We start from the raw sequence: 13,798 nt of genomic DNA on the forward strand, positions 1-13,798 counted from the left end.
CCTCTTGGAGTATTAGTCTATTAACTGCTAGTGTATTTCAATGTATTAACTGTTGTAGTTGAGATGCCAAAAAGTAAGATAAGAAGTTGGGTAACGCAAACCCACCTTCCTGATATGCTAGAGTCCAGCATATTTAATGTGTCTTTGCTTGCCCCTCCATATAAGGTCGTTTATAATAGCTTCCAAAGTTTTATAGAAATTTTGGGGCATCCAAACTGGTGTGTTACCAAAAGTGTGAAGTACCAAAGGCAGAATTATCATCTTAACCAGAGCTATACGTGAGGCATATTGGGGCAATATTCTATTCCAGATCCTTCTGTCTTAAAGTTCTGAATAATGGAAGAATGTTCAATGTCACGTAATATATCAGTACATCTTTATACCCAAGTAGCACATGGAATCAACCACTTGGAGTTCAAACCCTTCCTCTGATACGAAATTATGATCAAAGGCCATTTTTCCCAGTTGATTTTTACCCCAGCAAGTGCTCCAAAGTAATCGTACATGCCGATGACATCCTCCACGTCCAGAATATTTCTAAGAAACAGTAACAAGTTATCAGCATATAAAGAGATCTTCTCTTCCACTACACCCACCGGGAGCCCCCTTATCCCCCCTTATCCGAGCATCAGATCTTTTTTTTTTTGCCGCCAAGACTTCGATAAGTAAAATAAGAGTAGAGTCCACTCATTCCTATCCTAGCCCTAGGACCGGAATATAATAATTTAATACATTTAATACATTTATCTCCACATCCAAAACCTTTGAGCACCCCCCCCCCGGGAAACCCCCACTCCACCATATCGAACGCCTTGACTGCATCTAGTGAATCTGTTGTTTTGACAATTAACAAAGCTCATTACCAAGTAAAATATGTAAAAATTTTAGTTGACTTTGCCAGTTATCCAAACTTATTCCCATCTTATAACGTGATTGCATATCGCTAGGAAATGCCATTACTTTATGATCGGTGGGGGTCTGACCTCTGGGACCCCATCAGTCCTGAGAACGAAGGGGCCACACCTCCTTTCTAAGTTTTCACTGTATGGCGTCAGTGTGCAGGGAAAACCAGTTAAGGCTATGTTCACATCTGCGTCAGGGCTCCTTTCCGACGTTCCGTCTGAGCTTTCCGTCAGAGCGAAGCCCTGACTGACACAAACGGAAACCATAGGAGTTCAATGGTGATCGATCCGGTGCCAATGGTTTCCGTTTGTCTCCGTTGTGCCGTAGTTGACTACGGTATTCATTCTGTCAAAATGTCAGAGCCCTTGCACAACGGAGACAAACGGAAACCATTGGCACCGGATCCGTCACCATAAAACTCAATGGTGATGGAAATGGAAAACATGTGGTTTCTGTTTGTGTCAGTCAGGGCTCCGTTCCGATGGAAAGTTCAGATGGAACGTTGGAATGGAGCCCTGAAGCAGATGTGAATGAAGCCTAAGTGGCAGAAACACCTTCATTCTCAGGATCGTTGGGGGTTCAAGAATTCAGACCCTAACCGATCATAAAGTGACCCTTTATAAGATGGAAATACCCCTTTATCTATAAAATAAATGGAATCTAGTAAACACTTGTAAATTTCTAATTGTAATAATTTATAATTCAGACTCCCCAGGAATAATTTTTCCATGACATGAGAATCTGTTGTAATTACAGCACATCCTCTGTTTGGGCCCATTTATTGAGATTATACTCCATGTCACAAAATCTAAACTTCCTCTAAATCAAGTTTATTACTGTGGGATGCACATATTTATTTCTACTTATAAAATTATTATTATTATTATTCTCTATATTTATATAGTTGTTTTGTTTTGTATTTTTGCTTTATCAGATATGTCATGGAAAAGGATACTTGTACTTACTGCCGCAAACCACTTGGCATTGATGCCAAAATGATTCTTAAAGACTTAAACATTTGCTGCCATGCAACATGCTTCAAGGTATGTATATCACTCACCATAACAGCTCCACTATCAGGTGGCATGTCATATGATGCTTACATTTCTGAGCACTCCATTGACAGAATACAGGCTGCTGTCAGCTCAAGATTTTCCATTAGGCACAAGAGGCACGTACCTACAGGACAACCCTCCGATTAAGGGTCAGGTGTGCAATGAGTACATTACAGTCAATGCAGTGGCAGTTGGTGCAGTAGTCTTCATCCAATTCTTATATTGTGTCTACCGGCCCTGGTGATTTACATGCTGCCCTATATAAAGCCTATATTCAGTTGATGGTGCCTACAAGGCATTTTAGTGTAATTGGGAATTTTTTTTTGGTTTTAGTTGATGAACTCCAATTGAAAGACATGGGTGTTTGTCTACCAAAAAAAACATAAAAAAACACAACAAAACCGCACAATGTGAACCCAGCCTTAAACTTCATAACAATTCTAAATAAAAACATGAAGAATAAAAAGTTGATAGCACAATTGCATTAAAATGAATAATACTAAACTGGCTGGTATGCAAGTAGTGCATTCGATTTTATTTTCATGATTATTTACGGGCATATTCTAAATAAATTCAACGCCTACTCTCTGATGTAATGTTTGACTAGTGTAATATTAGAATACTTCTTTGTATGTAGAATCTGGTCTACCGTTGAGATTAGATCTTTCTACAGCCACTTACTGAGAAGCTTATTGTACAGAAGCACACAAAGTAACTTTGTTTTCATTGTGTTCCTGTCATACAGTAGGATTTTATCACAAAATAATTATTTGAAAAAACTTGCATGTTAAGTACAAATCTTAGACTGATAATGCTTCTTCTGATTTGTTGAAGGGTAAACTTGTATTGCATGTACTCAATAGGGGAAATGTATCAAAACTAGTGCAAAGAGAAGTGGAGTACTTGACCATAACAACCAATCAGATTTTACCTTTTATTTTGCAGCGGTCCTTTCTAAAATGAAAGCAGAAACCTGATTGGTTGCCATGGGCAACGAATCCACTTTTCCTTTGCATCAGTTTTGGAAAATCCCCCAATAAATATAAATACTTTTACTTTTACATTTTCCTTACATATAGGGAGGAATTTATTAAGAGGGGTTACACCACATTAGTGGCAGACAAAAGTTGCAAGCATTTTGCACTTTTTACCTTTTTATGTCGCTCTCAACACTTTTCGTAAAAGTGGGTGGGCCTTAGTGAAGGGGTACGGGACCCCCAGTGGCCCGACAAATTTACTATGTTTTACGCAATAAATTGGTGTAAATTAGAGTGTAAATCTACGCCAGTTCGGGGCTGTATAAATTTCACTTTGATATTTCACAGGCAGGCCAAGATGCAATAAATTCATTAACAGGCGTGATCCTCTTGAAAAATTTTACACATCTTACTCCAGGCAGGCTAGAGACTTAGGGTATGTTCACACGAGGCCATTACGTCCGTAATTGACGGACGTATTTCGGCCGCAAGTACCGGACCGAACACAGTGCAGGGAGCCGGGCTCCTAGCATCATACTTATGTACGACGCTAGGAGTCCCTGCCTCGCTGCCGGACAACTGTCCCGTACTGAAAACATGATTACAATTAACAATTTCTGCGACTGAAAATCAGTTCCATTTATCTGAATGGGGTTGTTTATGCAGCAGGTGCATGGATTTCTGCAAGTTCCATTCAGAAATGTTTGCAATAAATCTGTTGCATGTGACTGCACCCTTAGTGAATCTGCGCCATAAAGTATATAGGAATGGTGATTGCTAGCAAGTATTGTGGATTGTCATTATTTTGAATAACCTGCATTAAGCTGTTGCGTAGGAAGATTAGACTGTCCAGGGGCAAATAATGGGGCCATTCCATGTTCTCAGCTTGAGTAGTTATAAGCAACAAATTGGTAGGTAGGTGATAAGTTGTCCATACACATGAAAATAAATATTATCGATACGACCGGAAAACATGGCTATTAAGGCTCTGTTCACACTGCTGTCATAGCTTCTAATTCTAAAGGATGGCATGACTCCGTGACAGATTAGTGGTATGACATATCTAAACAGTGCTTGACAGACCCCATTGAGTTATAACGGAGGTTTGTGGGGTCCCGTTGTTTTGACGGCAAGAATAGCCCTGCATCCTGCGCTATTCTTGCCTTAAAAAAGTGAGACGTTAACTCCTAACAGGAAGCACAAATGCAAATGTTAACATAGTTTAATGATTATAGGTATGTGTATAGTGCTGAAACAATAGTTTCTGACCAATAAACATGTTTTTAATTGGTCATAACAGATTTAGCTCTTATTAGTGCTGATATTCTAAAAATAACACATACATGGATGAGGAACCCAGAGAAAATTCATCTAAATAACAGAAACTATATAAAAACATATACCATTTTAAATGAATTATGGAGCTAGGCTCTTCATTCATTTATTACACACACCTGTAAATATCTGAAACATTTTAACCTCTTCTCTTTAGTGTGAAGCATGTTCTGGTGCTTTGGGAAATCTTAAGGCTGGAGACAGTATGTGGATTTATAAGCAGACCATCCACTGTGAACCTTGCTATTTTTCTGCAAGAGGTAAGTAAAACATGTACATACAGAAACTCTACTAAACCCCTTGCACACCTCGTTTCTGCCCTGTATGTAGCCTGTACATCATGAAAGCTCTCTGTGTATACGCGTAAACTGGCTATAGGGCTCCATTATCCCAACGGTGGCCAGAAGAGTGTAGTTTTGTCCTCTGTCGGGTGGGTATACATTGGTATACCTTTTTCTGAAGGATGAAATAGCATAGTTTACTACACTATTTCCTCCTGAGGAATGCTGCAAAAAAAATTTTTGTTTATTTTATCATGAGAGCCTATGTCTGACACTGTGCCACTGTATTCAATCCGTCACAGGTATACTTTAAATGTATATGTGGGTGCGCTTCACCAAGGCTGGAGTCCTGGGGCAGAGCGCTTCCTATGCTCTCGACGGGGACTACCACATTATAAGCTCCTGACCTCACTGTCCATATGTGGACAGTAACGTATGGAGCTTCCTCGGCACATCAATGGAAGGTATATGGACTGGTCGCCAAAAATTTTAATCTATCGGAGGCACACATATTAATTTTTTTTCTCTGCATTTTGCACATTTTGTGTAATACATACACTACCGTTCAAAAGTTTAGGGTCACTTAGAAATTTCCTTATTTTTGAAAGAAAAGCAGTTTTTTTCAATGAAGATAACATTAAATTAATCAGAAATACACTCTATACATTGTTAATGTGCTAAATGACTATTCTAGCTGCAAACGTCTGGTTTTTAATGCAATATCTACCTAGGTGTATAGAGGCCCATTTACAGCAACCATCACTCCAGTGTTCTAATGGTACATTGTGTTTGCTAACTGTGTTAGAAGGCTAATGGATGATTAGAAAACATTTGAAAACCCCTGTGCAATTATGTTAGCACCGCTGTAAACCGGTTTGCTGTTTAGAGGAGCTATGAAACGGACCTTCCTTTGAGCTAGTTGAGAATCTGGAGCATTACATTTGTGAGTTCGATTAAACTCTCAAAATGGCTAGTAAAAGAGAGCTTTCATGTGAAACTCGACAGTCTATTCTTGTTCTTGGAAATAAAGGCTATTCCATGCGAGAAATTGCCAAGAAACTGAAGATTTCCTACAACGGTGTGTACTACTCCCTTCAGAGGATAGCACACACAGGCTCTAACCAGAGTAGAAAGAGAAGTGGGAGGCCCCGCTGCACAACTGAGCAACAAGACAAGTACATTAGGGTCTCTAGTTTGAGAAATAGACGCCTCACAGGTCCTCAACTGGCAGCTTCATTAAATAATACCCGCAAAATGCCAGTGTCAACGTCTACAGTGAAGATTCGACTCCGGGATGCTGGCCTTCAGGGCAGAGTGGCAAAGAAAAAGCCATATCTGAGACTGGCTAATAAAAGGAAAAGATGAATATGAGCAAAAGCACACAGACATTGGACAGAGGAAGATTGGAAAAAAGTGTTATGGACAGACGAATCGAAGTTTGAGGTGTTTGGATCACACCAGAAGAACATTTGTGAGACACAGAACAACTGAAAAGATGCTGGAAGTGTGCCTGACGCCATCTGTCAAGCATGGTGGAGGTAATGTGATGGTCTGGGGTTGCTTTGGTGCTGGTAAAGTGGGAGATTTGTACAAGGTAAAAGGGATTTTGAATAAGGAAGGCTATCACTTCATTTTGCAACGCCATGCCATACCCTGTGGACAGCGCTTGATTGGAGCCAATTTCATCCTACAACAGGACAATGACCCAAAGCACACCTCCAAATTATGCAAGAACTATTTAGGGAAGAAGCAGGTAGCTGGTATTCTATCTGTAATGGAGTGGCCAGCGCAGTCACCAGATCTCAACCCCATAGAGCTGTTGTGGGAGCAGCTTGACCGTATGGAACGCAAGAAGTGCCCATCAAGCCAATCCAACTTGTGGGAGGGGCTTCTGGAAGAATGGGGTGAAATTTCTCCCGATTACCTCAGCAAATTAACAGCTAGAATGCCAAAGGTCTGCAATGCTGTAATTGCTGCAAATGGAGCATTCTTTGACAAAAGCAAAGTTTGAAGGAGAAAATTATTATTTCAAATAAAAATCATTATTTCTAACCTTGTCAATGTCTTGACTATATTTTCTAGTCATTTTGCAACTCATTTGATAAATATAAGTGTGAGTTTTCATGGAAAACACAAAATTGTCTGGGTGACCCCAAACTTTTGAACGGTAGTGTATATGCTTGGTAACTTAGTTGATAATAAGATATATTGTTAACTGTGCATTAGAAACCATTAATTAAACAATTTCCTATAGAGTTAGGTAAAAAATGAAAGGGGCTGTCCACTTTTGGTAATCTATTTTTGTTAGAACGTGCCCCAACAATAAATTAATCCCAGGTTGCTACGCTGCTAGGACCCCCGCTGTAATCTGTTGTGAAACATGGCAACAAATGTGCAATTTTCAAACATGGCTCAGCAAGACCACATTGCCAATATTTGGTGCTGATTTCATCATCTTATAATTTGATAAAGTTTATTATCTTCTTTTAATAAATATCTATATCTATTTATGGTAAGTCAAAATCAATTTGGGTTTCTTTAGAAATCTTGAAAATGTTTCACTACTGTGGAAACCATACGGTAAGTCTTAAAATCTCTTCAAGATTTTTTTTAACATGCCCAGTTGATTTTGACCTAGGGTATGTTCACACGGCTTATCTACCGGAGTATTTCTGAGCGTAAAACCGCTCGTATTACATTCTAAAATACACTGGAAATACGCCTCAAAACAGTTTCCCATTGATTTCAATGGGAAATATACTGTGTAGTTCATATGAAATGTATTTCATATGCCCACACCTATCTCCAGAACAGGGGTCACTGCCACATCCAGGCGGAAAATTAATGGATTGGTGGCCGGGCATGTGCGCAACTCTCTCCATTTACTTCAATGGGAGTTACAGAAACAGCCAAGCAAGTGTGCTCAACTGATTCTGTAACTCCCATTGAAGTTAATGTACCTTCTGGGACCCACATCTATCAGATATTTAGGGCATATCCTGTGGATATGCAATAAATGTTAAAGTTGGGAATACTGCTTTTACAGTAAGGGTATGTTCACACACAGCATATTCTTTGAAAAAAATGTTGTGACTGAAAAATCCATTTCATACATGTAAATGTTTTTTTTTCTGCAGCATGTGCATGGATCTCTGCAAAGCCTATTTAGATATTTGCATAGGGAAGATTCTGCAGCAAATCAGCCGTGTGTGAACATATCCTTATACATGTTACTAATAGTACAAAGACTGATGTAATGAAAAATCTTAGGGCCTGTTCATGTCAGTGTCGGGTTCCGTTTTGGGTTTCCGTTCATCTATTTTGTCAGAGGAACAGATGAATGGAAAGCCGAACAGAAACTATAGTTTGTAGTCTGCATTACCATTGATTTCAATGGTAATGTTTTAGTTGGTTTCCGTTTGCATCCGTTCCGTAAAGTTTCTGTTTCGACGCTGATGTGAACAGACACGTTTGTCAGCAGTGAACAAATGAGTGGAAGAGCAACAACAGTTACAAATCACATTAGCGCTGGTTATTTGGTATACAATCCGTGTTTTATTAAATAGATTAGTGTAAATAGATTAGTGTGTTTATCTATCGGCCTTTGGTACCCTGATGTGTTGCATAAGGCAATATCGTATTATTTTGAAGCAGCTTATAAAACATTTTCTTTTTTTCTATTTCAGAGAAATGGATCATCTGAATACAAAATCTGAAACACTAAAACAAAAGATCAAATATGAAACATGGATCAATGCATATCTTTCATAGCTTAGTACAGACAACAGGGGGGATATATGAAATAACGGTTCAACTGATGTTCCTGATTAAATATATTGGGCTTTATGGAATAATAATGTAATGCTGTTTAAGTAGTGTTAAAGCCAGAACATCCTGTTGTATCATGGTTTGAATAACACAAAGAGAGAATTGTTGTCTAAAAATAAAGTTTATAGGATTACTATGGTTTAGCCTCTGTAGTCTACACAATTCAGAATAAATGCACGCAGAATTAAGTTTAAGTGGTTTTTTTTTGCAAATAAACTACTAATATATGATGGGTTATGTCAGGGAGCACTGGAGCAGCTTTTTACACAGTATTTTTACTCTACGTTTGTAGCCCATTAGTCTAATCAAGATATGTAAGGCATGTGTTTTATTATTAGGAATTTAGGCCCGATGGGCATTTGCATAGGGAAATTATTCCTTATATATTATCTATCTATCTAATAATATATTTAGCACTTAATAGTGCACATAAGTTACCTTTTCTAGACTAAACAACAATTCAAAAATTGTTAGTATTCTACTATCGTTACTCCAACTTTCTTAAGTTTTTATCTCCATTTTTTCTCTTCTATTACATGATTTAATAAACAAATTGCAAAATTTATCAATAATTCTCTACATAGACTATAAATTCTCTACATGGGTCATATTGAAAATAATGTTCTGAGGCTTCTTATATTAAGCACTTACAGTGGCAGAAAGACATTGTCTACTTTTAACAAGGTGTATCTTTATTCTTTTAACATTAAAACCCTGTTTTATTATGACAAATGTAAATTTTATTCAAAGATTTTACTTTGTCACTTTTTATGTGTTATTATATATTAAATGTCAAATATAAGGAAAAAATAAACAAAATATTTTAACCCCTTAATGACCGGGCATGTTTGTACCTTAATGACCAAGCCAGATTTGTCAAATCTGGTATGTCTGACTTTATCAGAGAATAACTCTGTGAAAGTTTTGAATATCCAAGTAATTCTGACATTGTTTTTTCGTCACATGTTGTACTTTATTTTAGTGGTAAAAGTAGACTGATACGATTTGCGGAAATTAATTAAAAAATAGAAAAATTGAAGAAATTTTGTAAAAATTACCATTTTCCCCTATTTTTAACTGCAATATGTCACATATGTACACACATACTGTACAATTTTTTTAATTAAATATATATTTCTATCTCTTTACTCCATTTTGGCAGCACTTTTGAAAAAATAAAATACATTTCCAGCAATTTAGAGGACTTACAAATTGAATAATAATTTTATAAATTTTGAAGTACATTTTGTTTTCCGGCACCAAGCCAGGTTTTCAGAGGCTCATAGGTCTCAGAGTGATGGAAACCCCCACAAATGACCCCATATAGAAAACTAGACCCCTTAAGGTATTTACCTAAGGGTATAGTAAGTATTTTGACCCCACAGTTTTTTGCTAAATTTAATACATAGCAGGTGAAAAAAAAAAAAAAAACACTTTTTTCATAAAAGTATCAGTTTGAAGACCAATTTCTTTGTAAAGCGACCATGAGAATGAAGAAACACACCACAAAATCTATCACCCTGTTTCTCCTGTTTTCAAAAATACCAACATTGTGGCCCTAATGCGCTGCCTGGACACACGGCAGGACCCAAAATGAAGGGAACACCCAGAGGCTTTCAGGACTCATATTTTGCTTGAAAATGTTTTAGGCCCCACTGTACATTTGGAGAGGCTTTGAGCTGCCAAAACGATAGAAACTCCCCATAAACGACCCCATTTAGAAAACTAGACCCCATAAGGTATTTATTTAGGGGTATAGTAATTATTTTGACCACACAGTTCTTTGCTAAATTTAATGCATAGCAGGTGAAAAAAATAATAATTTCACTTTTTTCATAAAAGTATTTGTTTGAAGACCGATTTCTTTGTAAAGCGACCATGAAAATGAAGAAACACACCCCAAAATCTATCACCCTCTTTCTCCTGTTTTCAAAAATACCCACATTGTGGCCCTAATGCGTTGTTTGGACACACGGCAGGGCCCCAAAGGAAGGGAACACCCGGAGACTTTCAGGACTCATATTTTGCTTGAAAATGTTTTAGGCCCCAATGTACATTTGGAGAAGCTTTGAGCTGCCAGAATGATAGAAACTCCCCATAAACGACCCCATTTCGAAAACTAGACCCCTTAAGGTATTTATCTAGGGGTATAGTTAGCATTTTGACCACACAGGTTTTTCGCTAAATATATTGAAATTAGTCTGTAAGAATTAAAATGTACTTTTTTTCTGAAACAACATAGAAATTTTTATTATTTACAAGGAATAACGAAGAAAATGCACCCCAACATTTGTAAAGCAATGTCTCCCGATTACGACAATACCCCATATGTGGTAATAAACTGCTGTTTGGACCCACAGCAGGGCTCAGAATGGAAGGAGCGCCATTTGGATTTATGATTTTGCTGGAATGGTTTTCGGTGCCATGTCGCATTTGCAATGCACTGGAGGGACCAAAACAGTGGAAACCCACCAAAAGTGACCCCATTTTGGAAAAACCTTCAAGGAATTTTTCTAGGGGTATAGTGAGCATTTACACCCCACGGGTCTTTTGCAGAGTTTATTAGAATTAGGGCGCGAAAATTAATATCAAAATTTTTTCCACTAAAATGTTGAATTTTCTCATTTTCACAAGGGTTAAAGGAGGAAAAAAACAACCATTTTTTTATAAAGCAATTTCTCCCGAGTATGGAAATACCCCACATGTGGTCATACGGTTTTTCATTAGAAATGAATTAACCCTTTCAGGACTGATCCATTTTTTGCTTTCATATTTTAGATTTTCACTCCCCGCTTTCCAAGAGCCATAACTTTTTTATTTTTCCATCAATAGAGCGGTGTGAAGGCTTATTTGTTGCGGGACAATCTGTAGTTTTCATTGGTACCATTTTGGGGTACATGCGATTTTTTTTGATCACTTTTTATTCAATTTTTTTGCAATCCTGAGCAAAAAACAGGAATTCTGACACCGTTTTTTTAGGTTTTTTTTTTGCGGCGCTCACCGTACGCAATAAATGACATTTTTAATTTATTCTGCGGGTTGGTACGATTACGGCGATACCATATGTATATAGGTTTGGTCCTTTTTTTTAGCGTTTGCTAAAGAAAAAATTTCTGTGTCACCATATTCTGAGAGCCATAATTTTTTAATTTTTTAGTCAAAAAAGCTGTGTAAGGGCTTGTTTTTTGCGGGACGGATAGAAGTTTTTATTGGTACTATTTTCGGGTACATGCGACTTTTTGATCACTTTTTATTCTTTATTTAGGGAGCGGTGGTGACCCAAAAAATTGCGATTCTGTCGTAGTTTTTTATAGATTTTTTTTGGGCTGTTCATCGTGCGGGAAAAATAACATTATAGTTTTATAGTTGGGTTCGTTACGAACGCGGTGATACCAGATATGTGTACTTTTTTAACGTGTTCATTTTTTTTCTATAATAAAAGTCTTATTATAGGAAAAAAAGCATTTAGTGTTTATAGAACTTATAACTTTTATTTTTACACTTTTTTTAAAACATTTTTATTACTTTTTTTTACTTTTTTAACTTGTCCCACTAGGGGACACTTAGTCTTGCAGCTTTGATCGCTGCTAGAGTACATCACACTACACACGTAGTGTAATGTACTCCAACTGTCATTGTGACGTGACTGTCACACTGACAGGAAGCAGAGGAGGAACGGCCGGAGGCTGTTCCTCCGAGGCTTCCGTGCATGGCAACCCGGAGGTCATTATCTGACCTCCGATTGCCGTGACAAGCATCGGTAGCCCCCACGATCACTTCGTGGGGGCTGCTGATGTGCTTCAAACCACTTAAATGCGGCGACGGCAATCCGTCGCCGCACTTAAGGGGTTAACTGCCGAAATCAGCGGCGATGGTCCGCTGTCCGGCGAGGCTGATGTCTCAGCTGTCGGGGACAGCTGTCAGCGCGGGTCTGTCACTCTGTGTTTACACAGAGTGACAGTTTGAAATGCGGACGAAAATGTACGTCATGGTGCGGGAACTAGCAGCCGACCATGACGTACATTTTCGTCCTTGGTCGTTAAGGGGTTAATACCAGTTCCTTGTTTAGATTTATTTGCCTTCTCATTTCAGTATGAGAATGATGGACACATTACATATCAGTAAACTACTGACTTGAGAGTTGGACCCACAAACATCAGGAATATTATTCTGCTTCCAGTGTCAAACAATAAGGGCATGACCAGACGTGGCGGAATTGCTCTGGAATTCCGCTGCGGACAGCCCGCTGCGGAAATCCGCAGCGTACACGTTTCTCCATTGCTTTCCACAGCTTTTTAGTGAGGTTCGTTTACGTTGCGGAAAACTCTGCTGCGGACCATAGGCTGCGGTGCGGAATTTGGTGTCCGCAGCATACACTGGTTGTTGCGGACGTGTAGCGGACTTGTTGCGGACTCATTGCGGAATTTCTCCATTGACTTCAATGGAGAGTCAAAATTCTGCAATGAAGTCCGCAGATGTTATGTGTGTTGCGTAGCGTATTTGTTTTACGAACATGATATTTGTTCATTCTGGCTGGACCTAACGTAAAAACGCCCGTAATCACGTGCCGTTATTACGGCACGGGCAGGCCCATAGAAGTAAATGGGGCCCCCGTAATTACGGGTGACTACGTGTGTGCACCCGTAATTACGGGAGCGTTGCTAGGCGATGTCAGTACTGGCGACGTCAGTAAATAGTCACTGTCCAGGGTGCTGAAAGAGTTAAACGATCGGCAGTAACTGTTTCAGCACCCTGGACAGTGACTTCCGATCACAATATACATCAACCTGTAAAAAAAATAGAAGTTTCTACTTACCGAGAACTCCTTGCTTCTTCCTCCAGTCCGGCCCTCCGGGATGACGTTTCAGTCCAAGTGACCGCTGCAGCCAATCACAGGCTGCAGCGGTCACATGGACTGCCGCGTCATCCAGGGAGGTCGGGCTGGATGTTGAAAGAGGGACGTGTCACCAAGACAACGGCCGGGTAAGTATGAATTTCTTTGACTAGGGAAAGGGCTGTCCCTCCTCTCTATCCTGCACTGATAGAGAGAAGGGAAGTACTTTCACCTCAATACGCAACGGCTAGTCCGCATCAATTTAATGCCAATTTTAGGCAAAGCCGCAACAGAATCTGCAACGCAGATTATGTGCGGCATTGATGCGGACAGTGGCGGAAGAAATACGCCACGTCTGGTCATGCCCTAAGAGAAACAATCAAAAACCTTTTAAAATCCCCACAAAAATCTTATCACCTAAATAGGTGATAAATCTTTCTTCCCTGGGGTTCCACAGCTGGGACCCCCACTGATCCAGAGAACAGGGTTCCTGAGTCCCCTGTATGAACAGAGTGGCAGGTCATGCATGCACGCTTCTGCTACATTCATTCTCTATGGTGCCACCCCCCAACGATCAAACACATT

The 13,798-nt window shown here is 39.1% G+C and overlaps 1 protein-coding gene across 3 annotated transcripts in view; it reads left to right on the forward strand.

Annotated features, from left to right (window-relative positions):
• The window catches only part of SCEL (sciellin), a 148,593-nt gene extending 139,772 nt beyond the window's left edge, over positions 1-8,821 (forward strand). For all 3 annotated transcript variants that reach the window (XM_075852368.1, XM_075852369.1, XM_075852370.1), the window contains 3 exons: positions 1,838-1,946; positions 4,428-4,530; positions 8,238-8,821. In XM_075852368.1, coding sequence (XP_075708483.1) covers positions 1,838-1,946; positions 4,428-4,530; positions 8,238-8,254 — 229 coding nt within the window. In that variant the 3' untranslated portion in view covers positions 8,255-8,821. The remainder of the gene's footprint in view (positions 1-1,837; positions 1,947-4,427; positions 4,531-8,237) is intronic.
• The last annotated feature ends 4,977 nt before the right edge of the window (positions 8,822-13,798 follow it).

The sequence above is a fragment of the Rhinoderma darwinii genome, chromosome 2 (genome assembly GCF_050947455.1).
Source record: "Rhinoderma darwinii isolate aRhiDar2 chromosome 2, aRhiDar2.hap1, whole genome shotgun sequence".
In the NCBI taxonomy this organism is placed as follows: domain Eukaryota; kingdom Metazoa; phylum Chordata; class Amphibia; order Anura; family Rhinodermatidae; genus Rhinoderma; species Rhinoderma darwinii.